We start from the raw sequence: 18944 nt of genomic DNA, 5'->3' as shown, positions 1-18944 counted from the left end.
CGAAAGGAAGTGAAGCAGCATGTGAGAAAATTGTATTTCCATATCACTAAGAACTGGAGGTGTAAAGTCTTGCTGAACTGCTTTGTAAACTGTATGCAATCAGGCATCGGCTGGCATTGGTGCCTGAGAATGTTCCCAGGCTGATTTAATTTACAATTATAGATATAGCCTAGCTTTATTTGCCTCTGTTGAATTACGTGGTTTTAAAAGTGGAAGAGGCAATTGGATAAATATTTGTGATGAGATGAAGCTCTTTTCTATACTGATTGATGTTTTCAGTGGACTTTCGGTTCACAGAGGACAAGAATCCTTTTTAATGGAAACGCTTAGAAATGAAAACAAGCCTTGGGCTTAGACTTCTGCCATCTGCAATGAAAATAAAAGAGGCGCAAGCAGGTCTGAAGAACAAAAGTTTAGCTTTGGTCCAAATCAGACTAATTTTCCTGCATCCCAGCGGTGACCTAGGCTTTTCCTGGTGTATGATACATGGGGGATGGGGTGGGGCTACTAACAGGGGTAAAATGGGGAGAAGCACATAAACCCAGCAGTTCTGTAGCCTTCCTCTTCCTCAAAGCCCTTCTCATGGCAAAGAGCACTCTGCAGGCTGGGCTTGTTTGCATTATTCAAATCTGCAAAAATACCCTCAGGCTGATCAGCCCTTCATGGGACAGTGCTCCCAGCTCAGGCTACCCTGGCACTTAGGGAACTGGGAAACTGCTCAGAGGTCCCGTGTTGGCTGAGCATCAATCTGTGCAGAAATCTGCGCTCAGGGTATCTCTCCAGAGCATTACTATGGCTTGGCTGCCCTGGTAGCGCTTGTTGCCTTGCATCTTGGGCCAGGATTTCTTTGTCCAAAGATCATGCTGTTCAGCTCACCACGTCTTTTCCCCTCTTTACAAAGGAGAGGAAAAGGAATGGAGGAAAAGGCAGGGAATCTGCCAGGTAAGAATGTTGCTCCAGGTCATTCAGAAAACCTGGGTATGGGCTGAACGTGCAGCCTAGTTCTCCCTGTTCTCCCTTAGTGTTTGATACCCCTGTGGGATGGGGGAGAGGCACAAAAAGCACTTTGTGGTGTGTGCAAGCAGCTGAACATGTTTATACAGATGGAAACACGGGGAGTAGCGTGTCTGGCAGAAGTTTCAGGAGTAGTCACAACCTTCAGAGCTGGTAGTTGAATGTCAGCCCCATACATGACATCTAGTAGTGTTGGTACTGGTACAGTTTTTATTCCTATCTTAATAGTTTGTACAAGCAGCTCTCAGAAATGAATTGGTCACTGATTGGAAGAGTGATGTGTATTATTTCACCTCCCTGAAGAAACACAGAATCCTGACAAAGACACCCACCTTTCCAAGTGCACACAGCTAGAGAGCCCACCGACAGCAACAAGGCAAGTAATTAAGACTTTTTACCAGACTTTTTGCCACATTGGATAAAACAGAGATAGAAAAAGACCCAGTCTGTTTTGTGGTGCAAATGGAGGTACAGAGAAGATGTTTTTCTTACAGACACAGTTTCTAGGGTTGATAGGAAAGGGTGAATAGGTTCCTATTCAGCAAAACAGAGCCAGTCAACCCCTTGGCCTTCAGAAATGTCTGGGGTTGGAAGGCAGTTGCAAATAGGACATTGTAGGCACTGATTTGTACAGATTTGTAGGTGGTTGTGGGCTAACGCCAGGCTCTCCAGGCCTTTTATCCCTTCTCTTTCTTGCACAGAGCAGAGTCAGGCTGACACTGAGCACTGAAACACCATGTATGAACTCAACGAAAGCAGCTTTGATCCCATCACCTTCGTCCTAACGGGCATCCCGGGTATGGAGGAGTCCCACATCTGGATCTCTGTCCCCTTTTGTCTGATGTACATCACTGCAGTGTTTGGCAACTCTGTCCTTCTCTTTGTAATAATCACGGACAGGAGCTTCCACGAACCCATGTACCTCTTCCTCGCTATGCTGGCTGTTGCTGACCTCATGCTTTCAACCACAACAGTGCCCAAAATGCTGGCGATCTTCTGGTTCAGTGCCAGGGAAATTTCCTTTGATGCCTGCATTACACAGATGTTCTTCACCCATTTCAGCTTCATCGTGGAATCGTCCGTTCTGCTGGCAATGGCGTTTGACCGGTACGTAGCTGTCTGCGACCCGCTGCGGTACTCTTCAATCTTAACCCCCTCAGTGATTGGGAAAATAGCCGTGACTGCTGTTGTCCGAGGATTCTGCATCATGTTCCCACCCATCTTCCTCCTCAAGCGGCTGCCATACTGTGGACACAACATCATGCCCCACACCTACTGTGAGCACATGGGCATTGCCCGCCTGGCCTGTGCTGACATAAAAGCCAACGTCTGGTATGGGCTGACAACGGCTCTTCTCTCCTCTGGCCTGGATGTCGTGCTCATCGCTGTCTCTTATGCTCTGATCCTCAGGACAGTCTTTCGGCTCCCGTCCCCAGAGGCTCGTCTCAAAACCCTGAGCACCTGTGGCTCCCACCTCTGTGTGATCCTCATGTTCTATGTGCCTGCCTTTTTCTCCTTTCTCACACATCGGTTTGGGCACCACATCCCAAGTCACATTCACATCCTCCTGGCCAACCTCTATGTTGTGGTCCCGCCGATGCTCAACCCCATCGTGTATGGGGTGAGGACAAGGCAGATCCGGGAGCGCGTCATCCGCCTCTTGTGCCCCGTGGGGGAGTGCCCCTGCCCTGGCTCGGTGAGCAGGTGCTGAGTGCTGCTGGAGGGAAGGGGGATGTGGGACAGGGTCTGGAAAGCAGCACCGAGTGCCACAGCATGCTGTTCTCACCCTGGAGGAACAGATTTGCCCAAGAAGTTCAAGAGAAGCTGAGAGTGGTGGGATTTCTGGAAACATGGGCTTGAGTCATCAGCTCCTTCATTGCTACTGGTTTCTCCTAGAGATGCTTCCCCTGAATGGTCCGTTAGAGACTGGGCAGAGTTCTGCTGAGGAGTATCAAGTCTCTTATATCTCCTGATTTGCCATCACCTACTGCTGCTGATTTTGTTTGCTGTCCTACAACTTCGTTTCTGTTTGTTCCCTCACCTGTTATCTCAGTGCCTAGACCATGAATGCCTTGTTGGTCATCAGACCAGAGCTGGGTATATGAACCATAGCTGGGTGGGCAAAGTGCTGTTTACCATGGCACAGATAATGGTCTGTCCTTCTGTCTTCAAGGGTACAGCTTGCGTTGCTGAGGGACTCTGGCACCTCTTGGTGCTGAAGGTGCTTACATGCTAAGAGCCAAGTGTGAGCATGGCCTATGGGAAAGGTTTTATTGTCTTGTGTTTAAGGGAAACATATCCCTTAAACCATGCTGTCCAAAACAGAATTCAAGCCTCTAGACTGGAGTGCAAAGGGACAACGGTCTCCTACATCCTACGCATCCCATAGGGATATTTTCTGTCTTTGCAAGAACACTGCACTGCTAAGCAGTGCTCAGCATGGAGTACATTGCACCTCAAAATCCTTGTCTGACCATACGGCTGGCTGATTGCCCATCACTTTGTTGCAGTTCATTTGATTAATCCTTCAACACCAAAATAGTTTTGTTGAACTTTTTCTTGTTCCTCTCATTGGTGTGTGTATCAGTTGTATCAGTAATACCTTAATCTACCTGAAGTCAGTGGCAACCTGTCTTAGACAGTTGTGAAAAGCAGTGCAAACATGAAGAGTGAGCATTAGATATTGCTGGAGGAGCAGCAAGGACAGTTCTGTACATCTGTGAACAGTCTGAGTTTAACTTCTTGTCAATCTGACTAGCAAGGAGAGCCCTTTTCCTCACCTCTCCCTTCCTCAGTAAAGACAGCAATACAGACTGTCAGAGTAAACTCATCTGCTCTCTCTGCTTCAGTGGATCTCATGAGTGGCAAGGTCAGAAAGAAAGGAGATTCTCATCTCAGCCCAGTGAACACCAGTGCTGCTGGTGTCCCCGGTGTACATAAAGACCCATGGGGAGAATCACAGAATCACAGAATGGTTTGGGCTGGAAGGGACCTTCAAGACCAGCCAGTCCCAACCCCTGCCATGGGCAGGGCCCCCTCCCCCCAGCCCAGGCTGCTCCCAGCCCCGTCCAGCCTGGCCTTGAGCCCTGCCAGGGATGGGGCACCCACAGCTGCTCTGGGCAGCCTGGGCCAGCGCCTCGCCGCCCTCACGGGGAAGGGTTTCCTTCTGGTACCTAGTCCAAATCTCCCCTCTTATAGTTTAAAACCATTCCTACTTGTCCTATCACTACAGGCCCTTGTGAAAGGTCCTTCTCCGGCTTCCTTATAAGCCCCCTTTAACTACTGAGAAGCGGGTGAAGGCAGCACTGGAGAGCTCAGGGGGAACCTTGCCAGAATTTCACATCTGCGCTGGAAGGTCAGCGTGCCCTGCACTGCTTTTGACGTGCATTCTTGTCATATCATTATAACATCCACAGTCCTGTCAGGAGTCTTCTGGTTCCTGCAGCCTGGATTACAGCAGGAATGGGGCTGTTCCCATATGGCTGGAGCCTCTCAGTCCCACAGAGAAGTCACAGCAACACTCTCATTTGCATAGCTCTCATCACCAGAGCACAAAGGTCCTTTTGTCCAGTGTTTTGCATAGCATTGACTTGGTGGGCAGCACATGCTCCGATGGGACTTGTCTGTCTTCTCGTCCTGACAGCGGAGTCCTGATGGCCATTCTAACTCGGCTGTAAATGCCGAGGCTTATGTAACCCATTACAAAAACTGCAGTGTGAGTTGCTGTTGACTCTGAGTAGGCAATGCTCTTGGTGCTTGCTCAGGGCTCCAGAGAGCAGAGAAGGATGCAGCAGGCCCTCCCCTAGGAAGGTCAGGCAGGATGGTCCTGGCAGCTGCTGAGCCTGCTCCCTGCACAGCCTAAGCTTGGTCAACATGCAGGATTGAAGAGGACCCACTGCTGTCCCTCCATGAGCTCCTCTGGCTCTGGTGGCTCCCAGGGGATGTTAAGCACTAACCACCAGTATCCTCCAAAGCTGTGGCAGCAGGTTCCTTTCCACTGTGGCAAGGAACTCTGGGATGAGGAAGAGGAGGGAATGCACGAGAGCCCAGAGACCTTTCCTTCATGTCCTACTGGGTGGGATGCGCTGAGACAAATGCTTGCTTCTCCTCTCTGCATCATACCTACTGTCAGCTGCACTTCTCTTTTATGCACCACTGAGACATGGGGGACTGGGCACTTTTTAGTTCCCTCCTGAGCTCAAGGGCTTCCTCGGGTCTAGCCAGTATAACTCACAGCTGAATGACGAAGGAGATGACACCAATACAGCAACGAAAACCCTGCTCCACTCTAGTCATCCCAGTAATGCTGCTATGACTTCAAAAGAAAAGGGAAAGTGTTTCATGATTTCAGATTAAAAAAAAAACCACAAAGTTCTTCAGTCTTTCAACTAATTTCTTTTTTTCTTTTTTTTTTCTTTTTTTTTTTTTTTTTTGTTGTTGGTTTTTTTTTTTCCCTGATCTCATCAAAGGTGGGAACCTTGTGACAGGCACAGGGGAAATGAAAGTCTGCTCATTAAAAGCTGTTTGCTTAACAGTGAAGATAACAGAACTGGTTACAAAAGCTGCTCATATTGTTGGTTTTTTTTAATGTCCTCAAAACATTTGTCTTTGTGTTAGCTTTCTTAGCAAAAAGAAAGAGTATTTACACAGAGCAGTCCATGTGATTTCTGGTAGGTGATGGAGCTGTAAGAAAGAAAAAGTGTCAGGAGAGCAAGTTGTTATAGGCAACACATGAATAGATTTAGACTGAAATAGATGCTTTGAGGTCTTTAGGGCATGGAGGACCTGGGGTAGCTGCACAGCAGCTGTCACAGGGGATACAGCAGATTTGGAGGTAGGGGTATGATGCGAGACAGCTCATGACTGCAAGAGACTTGTTTGCTGATTCAGAAGGTCTCCTTCGGCCTGCCTTCCTACCTGAAAACAAGAACAAAGTCACCCTCTGCTGAAGAGTTTTCTCCTGAAAGCCTTTTGGCCAGCTATAATAACAACTGAGCTGCCATCTAAAGTTGTCAATATTAAAGAACAATATTAGTTACTGGTGTCTCTGTTACACGCTTTAACTCACACAATTATTTCTGCCCCCTTCTTCACCGCTTCCCTCTGGCTTCTCCTCAGTGATGAACTTAGGCACACACTTAACTCTGAGCACAACAGCAGTGCAGGCAAAACGAGGGTGTGTGCTCACAGGTGGCATGAGTCTGAGCATGGTCCTGAGATGGGACCCTTTTATAAATGCTCAGGAGTCTAGTCTTGTGCCATCATCATCTTCATCATGGAGGCAGTGGGAGGTAGAATCTCCCTGGGCAGGTATTGCACAAAAGCAAAATGAAAGACCTGCCTCCTAATTGCTTCCAAACAAAGTATATATAATGAAAAATGAGTAAGGAATGGCAATGACATTACAGTGCTAGCCTGCATGCTACGTTACTGTACTCTCCCACTGGCACTTGGGGTGAAGTTACTCCAGCAAGTGGTCCTCTGTACTCAGGGGATCCTCTCTCAGGGGCGATGCATTCCTGCAGGCATCCACATTTTCACCTGCATTTTAGCAACCAGTTTGGTTGGGATGGGCTGTGTGTGTTGTGGTACCAGACAAGTGCATTTCAGGGATTCTTCTGCTCCTCTGGGTTTCCAAGAACAGTTTTAAACAACTGAGGAGGCAGTTTTAAACTCATGGCCCTTGTGCTGCTCTGCTCCTTGGATGGATGTAGCAGCCAACTGCACAGGCAAATATCCTTGAGTCAATGAATCACTAGCTTAGCAATTAGTGCCCAAAGGGGCATGCATAATGGGGTATTAGCCAGCTGATCAAGAAGATTTATATTTCTAACGTGGTTAAAATGTTAGCTTAATAACTCATACAAGATGTGGAACCAGAACTTCTGCACTTTGTATTTAATTTCCCACTTGAAAGACCTGGGTTTTTTTTAGCTCAGTTGATGTGGTAGGCTATTTGTAAGCATGTTGGGATTGCAAGGACCCTTTCCTGAGGAGGAGGAGGAAGGGATTTTGACTGTAGTTTTTTCACAGCATCCACGTATGCAAAAAGTAAATGAAATCTCAAAAATTTTGGGAGAAAAGTAGAAGTCAAATGGAGTAACTGTAAGAAACGCTCCTTTGTCCCTGGTGAATGCGTAGGCAGGCTTTTCATGCTTACATGCACTGAGAAGGAGTCAAGCCTGCGCCTGAAGTGGAGATCATGCTTCAGGTCTGTGCTGAGTCAATCTCTATGCATATGCTTAAAGGAAAATGCTCTTCAGCTGTATTTGAATGCTTTGCTGGATAGAGAGACACAAGCGTGGCTTTCATCATGAACAAAGCCTTGAGTGTTCTGAGTTAAAGTACCACATTTCCATTCATTTTTATTGCTGTTTACAAACAGTGGTGCTTTATTAATTGTTCTTCATCTGCAGAGCTCTGTGAGTAATAAATTAGAGTAGCATAGCTTAACAATTTTACTTCATCTCACCTCCATGACCATGATGTCTTAGCAAATGTTGGTTTAATAAAAATCCCCACTACACAGACAGGCAGATGATAAATAGCACATCCTTGTAAGCTGACCTGCCTAAAATGAGCTGGTAACTCAGAAGCCAGGTTGACTGGTTTGCTCTCATGCATTAGAGGTCCCTGACAGCTCCCCAGAGTGTTGCGGCAGTCAGGAAGCTGCTGGTTGCAGTTCCCCTAACCCCACCAAACAGTCTGCTCAGGGTCTCTGCAGGTTTCTAGGGGACAAGCAGTAGTCCAATAAATCCATTGCTCTCTTCTAAAATCAGAAATGAGGAGAAAATCATCTAAAAGGTTTATAGCAGGAATTTCTGCTGCTCTCTTTCTCAGAGCTCCCAAATGCCTCTCCATCATGGTTCAAAAAAGCTGAAATAGGTCCTGGTCCCAGAGCACTTTCTATCTAGGGCAAGGACAAGGATAAAACTCACATCTGATTGACATGTCCCTGCTTGCCCCAGGGTGGCTCATGCATCGTCCTGGGTACCCCAGTGGGATCCAGGACCAGGCAATGAATTTTGCAGAAGTTGCTGTGGTTGGGGTGGTAGTGAGTGAAGGGGCAGTGAGGATTCACCGAGGCTGCTTTGGGGACAGCCTGAAGGCCTTCAGGGCTTGTACAGTCCCCATCCAATTAGCCTGGTAGTAGGAAATACCCAGGGAAAATGAACTGGTGATATCCCTGGTGCTCTTCGACACCTGCATCAGGGTATGAGTGCAAGCATGCATGCCCCGCAGTGCCCCAGGGCACTCTCTGGGTGCAGTATAAACACCCAGGCTCAGCCTCCATCCAAGCAGGATCCCATTGCTGGCACAGGAGGTGAGTGAGTTGGCTGGGTCACCACACTGTTCTTTCAACTGGGTTTGGTGAAGCAGAGATGGATTGGAGAGATGGGGAGATATATTGTGTGATACCACTGCCAGAGATACGTAAACATTTCCTGGCAGCAGTTCTGGCTGCATTGTCCCAAACTCCCTGCATGAGTGTGGCAGGGAGGGCACTGGGCAACTTGTTTCTCAAGGGGATGGAAGCAGCATGCTCCTCCTGCTCAGTTCTGCCTGACATAGTGGATATAAAGGATTTTCATATGGAGTGAGAATGGACTTGTGTTTTTCTAATACTTAAAGTGCACTGGGTGGGACTAGCATAGAGGTTTGCCTGTACATTTTCAGTGTTCTCTAAAACAGTAGTCCCCAGTGCCAGGGAGTTCTGAGGGTTTCATTATTTATTTTGTACTGGCTCAATAGCACCTGGAATTCCCACAGCAACTCAGAGCCCTGGCTTATGCTCTGTGGACATAATACATAAGATGGCAGCTCCTGACACACAGCTGGTTACTCCTCATGGCACTGTAAATCCCCTTTTAGATCCTGGACATTTTGATAACACCTTGCTGCTGGTGGCTTTTAATTTTGTCTCTTTGCATATCTGACAAGATGATTTCTCCAGATACCTGGGTGATTGGACACTGCTGTCTGGGGCTCTTTTATGAAGCAGAGCTGTTGGGATGAAAGGGGCTCTCCCCTGCCTTTCACCCACTTTGTTCTTGGTGGACTGAGCTCACACAGTTACAGAAACAGACCTTTTGTAGGAGCTGATACAGGCAGGTGAAGTCCCAAGAAGGACAGGACTGAACTAAGCTCCTTGTGTCCTGATTTCATAGGTAGCTTTCAAACAGCTCTGAGTCACTAAACTGGGTGTCCCAGAGGAGAATTAGCAATGCACATGCCTTCTTTGTGGAAGTCATGGGAGGGCAGAGAATTTTCCTTAATATATTTCCAATGCTAGAGATTTCTCAACTGCAGCATAAATGGTGGTCACATCCAAGTCTATCTGCTAGAGAAGCACTTGTGATCACTGATTCAAGAGTGAATCTCCTGTATATTTTGCTCCAGCAGCTGCAAGTGGATGCAGGCAGAAGACTCCTTATTTCAAAGACTCAAACAGCAGAGACGAAGGGACCTGAATAGTGGAGGGGAACCCTGATGGAGCAAATTGTCCAATATTTAACACTTCTGGATAAAATGTGGTTTAGAAGTTTAAGTGTCTGTGCCATGAGTGATGCTTATCATGAGTTCAGCTCCCCTTTATATCCTGGGTATAGTTCAGCTGCTCTTAGAGCCTTTCTTTCTACCATTATACAGCTCCTGCAAGTGAGAAATGACATGAGATATTGCATTGAGTCATGTCAGCACCCAACATGTCGGGATCCCACCCCACATTCTTCATCTTGGTGGGTATACCTGGGATGGAGAAGTCTCACACCTGGATCTCCATCCCAGTCTGCATGATGTACTGTGCTGCTCTTCTTGGGAACTTGGTCCTGCTGGTCACCGTTGCGAAGGAGCGCAGCCTCCACAAGCCGATGTACATCTTCCTGTGCTTGCTGGCAGTGTGCGACCTGCTGTTGTCCAGTGCCACTGTCCCCAAAATCCTTGGTGTCCTTTGGTCTCTGTCCACCCAAATCTCTTTCAGTGGCTGCCTGGCACAAATATTCTCCATCTATTTCATTTTTGTGGTGGAGTCAGCCATTTTACTGGTGATGGCCTTTGATTGGTACATCGCTATTTGCAAACCCCTGCGGTACACAGCCGTCCTGACACACTCTGTCATGGGGAAAGCTGGCATGGCAGCCTTAATCAGGAGCTTCTGCATCATGTTGCCTGCCATCTTCCTCCTCAAGCGGCTGCCTTACTGTGGGCACAATGTCATGCCCCACACCTACTGTGAGCACATTGGTGCGGGCCGCCTGGCCTGCACCGACATCTCCATCAACATTTGGTATGGGGTTGCTGCTGGCTTCCTTTCAGCTGGCTTGGATGTCATCTCCATTGCTGTCTCCTGTGTGCTGATCCTCAGGTGCCTCTGGGGGCTGCCCTCCCCACGTGCCTCCCCCAGGGCTCTGCACACCTGCGGCTCCCACCTCTGCGTCATCACCATGTTTTACACACCAGCCTTCTTCTCCTTCCTAGCGCACCGGTTCGGCCAGCACGTTCCTCAGCATATCCTCATTTCCTTTGCCAACCTCTACATCGTGGTGCTGCCCATGCTTAACCCTATCGTCTGTGGGGTGGAGAACTGAGCATGTGGCTCACCTGCTCAGGCTGAGGGGCTTGAGTGGCAGGACATAGCTGGGCAGGCAGGAATGGGCAACTGCGCTGGTCTACTGGTGAGAGGGGTGAAATGAAGCTTTGAAAAGAAGGAAATGAATGAAAGACAGCAGGGACCTGGCAAATGTGGACCAGATGGGAACATTTTCTAGATGCGATGGTCAACAACCAGCTGAACATGAGCCAGCAGTGTGCCAAGATGGCCAAGAAGGCCAACAGCATCATGGCTTGTATAAGAAACAGTGTGGCCAGCAGGACTAGGGAAGTGATTATTCTCCTGTACTCGGCACTGGTGAGGCTGCGCCTCAAATACTGTGTTCAGTTTTGGGCCCCTCACTTCAAGAAAGGCACTGGAGTGTGTCCAGAGAAGAGCAACAAAGCTGGTGAAGGGTCTGGAGCACAAGTCTGATGAGGAGTGGCTGAGGGAGCTGGGGTTGTTTAGCTTGGAGAAAAGGAGGCTTGGGGGGACCTTATCGTTCCCTAAAACTGCCTGAAAGGAGGCTGTAGTGAGGTGGGAATTGTTATCTTCTCCCAATTAACAAGCAAGAGGGCAAGATGAAACAGCCTCAGATTGTGCCAGGGGAGGTTTAGATTGCATATTAGAAAAAATTTCTTCCCCGAAAGGGCTGTCAAACACTGGAACAGACTGTCCAGGGATATGGTTGAGTCACCATCCCTGGAGGCATTTAAAAGATGTGTAGATGTGGCACTTAAGGGACGTGGTTTAGTGATGGACTTGCCAGTCCTGGGTCAATGGTTGGACCTGATGATCTTAAAGGTCTTTTCCAACCTAAATGATTCTATGATTCTATGATAAGTGTGTTCAGTGGACATCAACATCCAACCCGTATCTCTGTAGCAAATAGGCTGGACAGGTTCCCAGATGTACTGATGTGAAACAACTCATTGGGACAGTAGGAGCCAGACACCGGGGATTACCACTGTTCCCATATTCCTGGGGTCCTCTGCATTGTCCTGTTGGGTATTTGTACAGTCAAGTCCTTTGCAAGCAAAAATACAGTTTCTGAATACTTGAGGTACTATTGAGGATCTAATTAAACGGAAAACATTAAAGAAGTACATATAATGTCTGTACCTGTTATCTCAGTATACAAATGTCTCTGCTTGAGCTGGGTGTGGTCTGCATGGGATGGGAACAGGCATGGCTGGGGCAGTGATGCTCCCTGAAGGCACTCAGGTCTGAGAGGACCCACTGGGTCTCCTCTCTCCTAGTGCCCTTTCAGAAGGCTGCAAGGACACAGAATCACAGAATCATAGAATGGTCTGGGCTAGAAAGGACCTCTGGAGATCATCTAGTCCAGCCTCCAAGAGAGATAGTGGGAGCACTGCTTCTCTGCCCAGCTTGGCTCAGCCCAGCCTGTGTGTTTGCACCACAGCCAGCCATCGTGTCTGTCAGCCTGGCAGCTGAGGATAGCTTGCCAGGATCCCAGCTGATCAGGTCCCAGTGTCCCTCCCTAGCTGTGCGCTGTGGGGAGGCTGCAGGCTTTGCTGCATACAACATGGGTTTGCTTGACTCTTGCAGCTCAGATCTGTGCACTCAACTCTGCTGTAGGTAAGGATGGGAAGATCTGATGCCTTTGGCTGAGCTGGGCACTTTGGGGTGAAAGGGGAGTCAGTGGTAACAGGAGACATCCAGATCCTGTCTCAGCATCTCTGTCTCTAGACTCCCAGAGAGGCACTGAGCCAGCCTGGTGTCCAAACAGGAGGAAAACCTCTATGAGATAATGTTGGATGCAACTGAAGTATAACATGCTTGCACAGAGAAGTGGCCCTGATGCCACATTGGGCACTGAGCCAAGTCCAGTGGGATAGATACCTCCAACTCCCCAAAACTCCTCTCCTACCATTTTTGCAGAGGTTTTTCTTGGGGCAGCCAACTAGGAAGGAAACTGGGGAGCAAATCCTGATATAACAACAGTTGTGGTAATAAAAATGTGACTTTACCTGTCATCAGTACTCATCTTTCAAATATCTCAAAGTGTTTTGCAAATATTCATATTCTCACTAGTAACACCGGTAAGCTGGTCGTCAGTATATTTTCTGTAGTGGGGCCACATCTACTGAAAAAAGGGAGGTGTGACCAGGACATTGCCTAAGGATGAGGAAGCTGGCATGGGTTAATAGAGAAATACAGGTAAGGGCAGTAACATTATATTTATGTTGGTGAAAGCTGAGATGGCAACAGTTTTGAGCCTGTGTAGTGATGCTAAGAAATACAAGAAACATTGTTTTTCTCTGTATCTTGATTTGAATTTCTAGACCCCTTCTCCATCCTTTTTCTGCACCCAGAATGGGCTAGGTCTAGGTTTGGGTGCTAGCCCTAGCTCAGAGAAGTCCCTGACAAGCCTGATCTCTGGAAGCTAGGAGGTATGTCCACCTGAATGTGTCTGCTACTGACCTGCTGGATTTGGACCTCAGATGTGGACAAAGAAACCAGCCAGCCTGGTGGTCTGTAGTGTGGACCGGTCTTGAAGGCTTTGGGACCAAGCTGCTAAACCACGGGCATGGACCAAAGGTCTGTGTCCCCCCATTCCCAATGTCACACCTTAATGGACGGGAAATTTACTAGGGGATGTCTCCTCTTTGCCTGGTTTTCAAGGAAAAAAGACCTGGTTTAGGTCTGTGAATGGAGGCGAGGGTAGAGGTTCCCTCCCAGACCCTGACTGTGCCTGTGGTGTGCAGATGGAAACTTTCCCTGGACTTCTTTTCTGCCTTGACAAGCCACTTCAGGCAGTATTTCTGGTGCATCCATCCCTAATGACTAAGTTTTGCTGGATTTTACAGACACCTCCATCAACCCCAAAGTCTCCACTGCAACTGGAACTTCTTTACATTGTGGTGCACATTTCAATTCAGATTTCACCTGTGAATATTTCCATTCACATTTTCAACTGCAGACTCATGCCATCCATAGCCTTTGGGAACAGGGACTCAGGCAAGTGGAAATCAGCAGTCAAGAAAACGTGTGCCTGGGGGATCCAGGTGGAAGCTCCTCCACCAAGCCTGCAAGTCTTCCTCAGGTATCCTCAGGCTAGCAAAACTAGTGAAAAAAAAAAAAAAAAGAAAAAAAAAAAGTTTCTGACATGCTTATATTTAAAAGGAGAAATGGGATTACTGGAGAAATTTGACACTGCTTCATTTGACATTAGCTCCAAATAAAATAATGGAAAAGAGAATATGAGACTTGATCAATAAAGTGTAAAAAGGGCAAGAATGTAATTAATGGCAATCAGTACTTATTTTTGTTGTTTATCTTACGTAGAATCATGTCATTTAATTTTCTGATGACTTCCACATTTGGGTGATAAAGTTACCCGAAGGCTGGATACAACTGTGAGTATTTTTTTATTTTCACAATATTGTGATATATACCTCATTATAACAGACAAACAAACAAACAAATAATAAGTAAAGCAGATGTTAATGGAGTCTGGCTAACTGCAAAGTCTTCTTTCAGTGATAGCTCCCCACTGAGAACTAGTTTTCCATATATTCCTGACATTCAGCAGGGATTGATTGGATGCTCGGTCTGAAGCTATGTATGGTTGTTACCAGTTGTGTAGAAGCAAGTATAAAATCATTGCTAATAAGGTTTTATATGATTCAAAGACAGATAATTTAATAGAGCTGAATGCAAAGTCATACTCCTAAGGAGGAGGGGTAGCAGGCTGTATCAGAGAAAGGGGATGCGGTCCCAGCAGAGGTGGCTCCACAGAAGCTCAGGCATCCAAAGGATGGGGCATTTGGTGGGTGCACTTTGGCTGATGCTTGGCCAGCAGGCCAATGTGAGAGTCTCAGTGTGTTCCCATAGCTGTGCAGGGATGATGGTGGGCAATACAGATCCATTTGGATTGAGAACATTTGGATTGTTCTCAAATACTTCACCCAGACCCCAAGTCCATTGAAAACTTATGGTGAGCTGGAAGGAGATGTCAATGCATGCTGTACTGCCCTGGGCAAGATGGAGAGGGACTGGGGGAGGCTGGAGTCATGCTGGCTTCCAGGAGAGCTCCTACTCCTTCCCCCAGCACTGCCCAGTCCCTGTGAAACACCCTCCCACTGCTGCAGTGATGATGTGGGGGAGAAAATCAGGAGAAACCAGCACTTTGATCCAACTTTGCTCAGCAACAATAATGGCTGAGAGTTGGTTCACAGTCCCCTTTTAATGAAAATGAAAGCAAAACGTCTTACAGATGCTTTATGATATTATGAAGGTGTCAAAGCTGGGTGATCACAGGAGTTCTTGGCGGTGTTAAAGGCCATGAAAGATAAGCCTTTGGTCCTAGTAGCTGCTGGAGGTCAAGGGAAGCTCCTTTGAGTGCCTGCTGAGCAGACAGGGAGCTGGTGACTTCAGGTGAGACATGGGGTGCTAGCTTGAAATTAAGAAGCATGGTCTTCACCCTGGGGTGGGGTTTAAAAGGGTGAATTTCCTTTGCCTATTTTAGCATTTCTCTCATAAAATATGCTTCCCCTTGTCTGATGAATCAAGAAGAGCAAAACCCTGTGTTTTGAGTCATGGACATCTTTGGATCATGAGCACCATCTGGAGAGTTTCCTGTACATAAATGCAACAGAGGAGTCTAAAATATCTGCCTAGTATGACGGCTTTCACTGAACAATGTAAATTATCAGATGAAATGGGAAGAAAGTGCTAATTTTCTGTTTTTTCAGTCAACACATTTTGAGACAGGGTGCAGATGGACGGAAGCAAAGTGAGCTGTCTCCTGAGTGTGGGTCCCCTGGGGTTCACAGAGATGCTCTATAAATACCCCCATCCCTTGCTGTGAAAGCAGATTCCTGGCCATGTGCACATCCCTGCCTGAGGGCTGTGGACAGAAAACCCTCCTTAGTGGCTGGAGCAGGAATCCACTGAGTGAGCAAGTCCGTGGGCTTTTAAAAAGGTGTTATATCTTTGGAACTGTTGAAGTTAAAATTATGCTTGCTGTGTGACTGCCAGAGGCTCAACGATGTGCTACCTGGCTTTGTGTCAGAAGACTGCTGCCTGGTTAAACAGTGTTTCAGCCTGTTCTGGTTTTGCTCCCTGCAGGCGCCAGTGCCTGGCCACACCTTTGCACTCACCCAGTACCTATTAGCCAAGAGTTGGATTATGCCATGATGAGATGAGTAGAGGAGGAGGGGGAAACAGCCTCTCCCTGTTCAGGCTTAGAGGAGGATGCTCTCGTATCACCCTCAGTGCACTGACCTCTCATCTGTTTGCAGGGAAGGCTGGTCCATAGTTGCACAGGGCTGACTGATTTACAGACCTAGTGCATAAACTGGAAGGGGTTGTCTGGAGAGATTGTGCAGTCTCCATTCTCGGAAGTTTTTGAGACTCAACTGAATAAAGCCCTTAGGTGACCCTGCTTTGCACAGGAGGTTGGACCACAGACCTCCCAAGTTCCTGTGAAGCCTGGATTGCCCCACAGTTCTGTGGCTCCATGAGTGTTATGAGTTAGGTCTTCTGGCAGTGTCAGTGAGCTTGTGAACATGTGTATTCAAGACCTGCAACACCGAAATTTGTTTTGTCCTTTCTTTTTAGTCACTGGAAGCCTTGTAACAAGTGCAAGGAATAAGCTATAATGTCAGCTGGCAATTGCACTGCCCTTGCTCCCATCACCTGTGTCCCAAAGGGCATTCCTGGCATGGGGGAGTCTCACCTCTGGGTCTCCACCCCCTTTACACTCATGTACATGGTTACTGTCCTTGGGAATTTTGTACTGTCATTCATCAACAAGACATAGAAAACCCTCCATGAGCTCAGGTACTACTTCCTGCTCATGCTGGCCATTGCTAACCTGCTGCTATCCATTACCATCATGTCCAAGATACTTGACATCTTGTTTAGAACTGAGGAGATTTCTTTGGAAGCCTGCATTACACAGGTAGTCTTCATCCATCTCATCTCCTGTGCTGAACAGGCAATCCTGCTGACTATGGCATTTGATTGGTACATTGCCATCTGCAAGATCCTCAAATATGTCACTTTCCTGACAAAGAGAATGACAAGGACAATAGGGCTGGCTGCTCTAGCAAGAAGCTTATCTGTCATTTTCCCCATTAGTGTTCTCATGAAGCACTTGATCACAAAAGAAACAAACTCCCCCCTCACACCTACTGTGAGCAATCTTATGGCCAATATCCGAGCGAGTTACTACCATGGCCAGATTCTGTGTGCTTTTCCCCACCAAGTTAAACCTCAACATTTATGGAATGACAAACAAAGAGATTCAAGGGAGTGCAATCCAGGTGCTTTACCAGTGCCGCAGCTGTGGCTGAGCAGGTGTCCTGCTGAGCCAGCAAGCAGGAAAACACTTCTCAGGACTTGGATACCAAAGTTATATTTTCCTTTTGAATACATTGAAATATGTTATTCTAGAAGTGACAGCTTCTGCTTGTCTGGGGGACTGGGCTGAGGTGAGACAGTGCAGTGGGAAGGATCACAAACAGGAATTGTTGCCCAGTGTCCAGTTACTTGTGTGAGCTGGACATACAACAGCCATGGCCAGAGCCCATTCTGTGCATTGGGCTGGACTGGGGGCTGTCAGCCTGCCACCAGCTTGCTGGTCAACTGCTCCCTTACTCTGCTTCCTCAGAGCTTGTATGGGACACCAATACTCTGCTGTAGCTTGCACAGACCTCTGGGTCTGCAGCAGCGCTGTGCAGGGTTGGTCATGCAGAGCAGGGCAGTAGGCAACAGCATCTACACTGCAGCAGCAAGACCTGCGCCTCAGCGACGCTCATCTGTGAGCGGCATCAGCCCACAAGCACAGCCCTCAGATTTGCTGCTTGGGACCAAATGCCTCCTGCTTAAAACCCTGAAAGCTTCAGCTCTGCAGCAGGTGGGCTGGCAGGAGGGCTTGCAGGCAAGGATATTTTTAATTCCACTCTAGGTCGGATAGGCTTTGGGCACCACCAGCAGGAACAGCTTTCATCTGGAAGGACAAACACAGACAAGCTACATGCAGAGACCCTTGCCCCTCAGACTCAGCCCAGAATCCTGAGTCAAGCATCTCCTGCTTCTTTATCATGTGTGTGCTTCTGTGGTTGTGGGCACCTTGCCCACGCCTGGTGGGCTGCAGAAGCTCAATGGCCAGCTCAGAGCAGCCACGTGCACAGCAAAAGCCCGTGGTCAGTGATTTCCACCCTGGCACCATCCTGCTCCATGCATGGGGCCCTGGCCTGCCCCATGGAGATGCTTTGCTTTTCTCATAGCTGACCTGGATGGCTCCTTTCAGACATGCCTTTCTTGGGGGACCAGTGTGGTACTCCCTGCAAGTATGGCAACCTGCCCCAGGGGCCAGACAGGCTTTTCTTACATGGTGTATAAAGCAGGTGAGGAAAACTGCCTTCCGTGGGCTGGCACAATCTCTTCCCACCCAGACATCTGTGCTGATGTTCAGAAGAGGGACCAAATGCAACTTTGTGGTGCGGGCACTATTTGGAGTGCATGGGTACAAGGTGGGGAGGGTGTGAGTGGAGGAAATTGTCCCCCTCCAGAAGGTTTCCCCTCCAAGCAGGGGAGGGCTCCAGGGCTGGCAGGGAGATGTAGGGGCAGATGCATTCAGCTTTTGCTGATGTCCTAAATCAAATCTGTTCTAGAGCTGCAGTGTGGTACAGCACCACAAGCTGAAGTGGTTTGCAAACATCAAAGTTTTGATGGTTTGCAAAGCAGAAGTTTTGATATTTGCATTTGTATGGTAGCTTCCTATATGTGTGTGCACGGATTATTTATGGTGTGAGCTGTGCTTAATGCAGGTTAATGGGGAAAGAGACATTTAATCTAAAAAGCTGCAGGAGTGAACCTGCTGGCTAATAAATATAGGAGAACAAGCTTGCTGGTGATTGGTGGGCATGGTGTATTGAAGCTGTGCTGCCCTAGCTGAAGGCAGAAACAGGCAGCAGCAAATGCTGCTGGAGCAGCAGGTAAGAGCAAGGAAAGTGCCAGATCCAGAGGTCTGCTTTGCTAATTTGTGGCTGTCAGGGTGCTTTAGTGCAGCCTGTGGGCTCAGTGGAGGATAAGCAGGTGGACGATTGGCCTGACCAACCTATATGGGGCTCTTACTAATCCACAATCTATTTTAGCCTTAAAATGAATTGCTAGGGATGAGCAGGTTAATGTCAGTCATGGAGTGAAGTGAGAGAGTGGTCTTGCTCATGGTGAGAGTGGTGCTGTAGTCCTGCCCTCTGGTTTGGGGTCAGTGTTTTAAAAGACAGCAAAAAAGTCTGGAGGGGAGAGAGACAGAGCAGACATAAACAAGTGCTGGAGAAAATACTTGATCTATAAAGGGTGCAAA

At 47.9% G+C, this 18944-nt stretch overlaps 2 protein-coding genes across 2 annotated transcripts; both read left to right on the top strand.

Moving 5' to 3' along the window:
- The first annotated feature begins 1692 nt into the window (after positions 1-1692).
- LOC121082902 (olfactory receptor 52B2-like) lies at positions 1693-3571 on the top strand. Its single transcript, XM_040582595.1, has one exon. The coding sequence runs from the start codon at positions 1751-1753 to the stop codon at positions 2723-2725; it is 975 nt and encodes a 324-aa protein (XP_040438529.1). The 5' UTR covers positions 1693-1750; the 3' UTR covers positions 2726-3571.
- A 6133-nt stretch (positions 3572-9704) lies between these two features.
- LOC121082909 (olfactory receptor 52B2-like) lies at positions 9705-10601 on the top strand. The gene has a single exon (XM_040582603.1). The coding sequence runs from the start codon at positions 9705-9707 to the stop codon at positions 10599-10601; it is 897 nt and encodes a 298-aa protein (XP_040438537.1).
- Positions 10602-18944: the final 8343 nt, after the last annotated feature.

Source organism: Falco naumanni, chromosome 2 (assembly GCF_017639655.2).
Source record: "Falco naumanni isolate bFalNau1 chromosome 2, bFalNau1.pat, whole genome shotgun sequence".
Lineage (NCBI taxonomy): Eukaryota > Metazoa > Chordata > Aves > Falconiformes > Falconidae > Falco > Falco naumanni.
This window is presented reverse-complemented; position numbering and strand designations above follow the sequence as displayed.

Coding starts and splice junctions, on each gene's coding strand:
- LOC121082902 (XM_040582595.1), top strand. CDS start 1,751: ATGTATGAACTCAACGAAAGCAGCTTTGATCCCATCACCTTCGTCCTA.
- LOC121082909 (XM_040582603.1), top strand. CDS start 9,705: ATGTCAGCACCCAACATGTCGGGATCCCACCCCACATTCTTCATCTTG.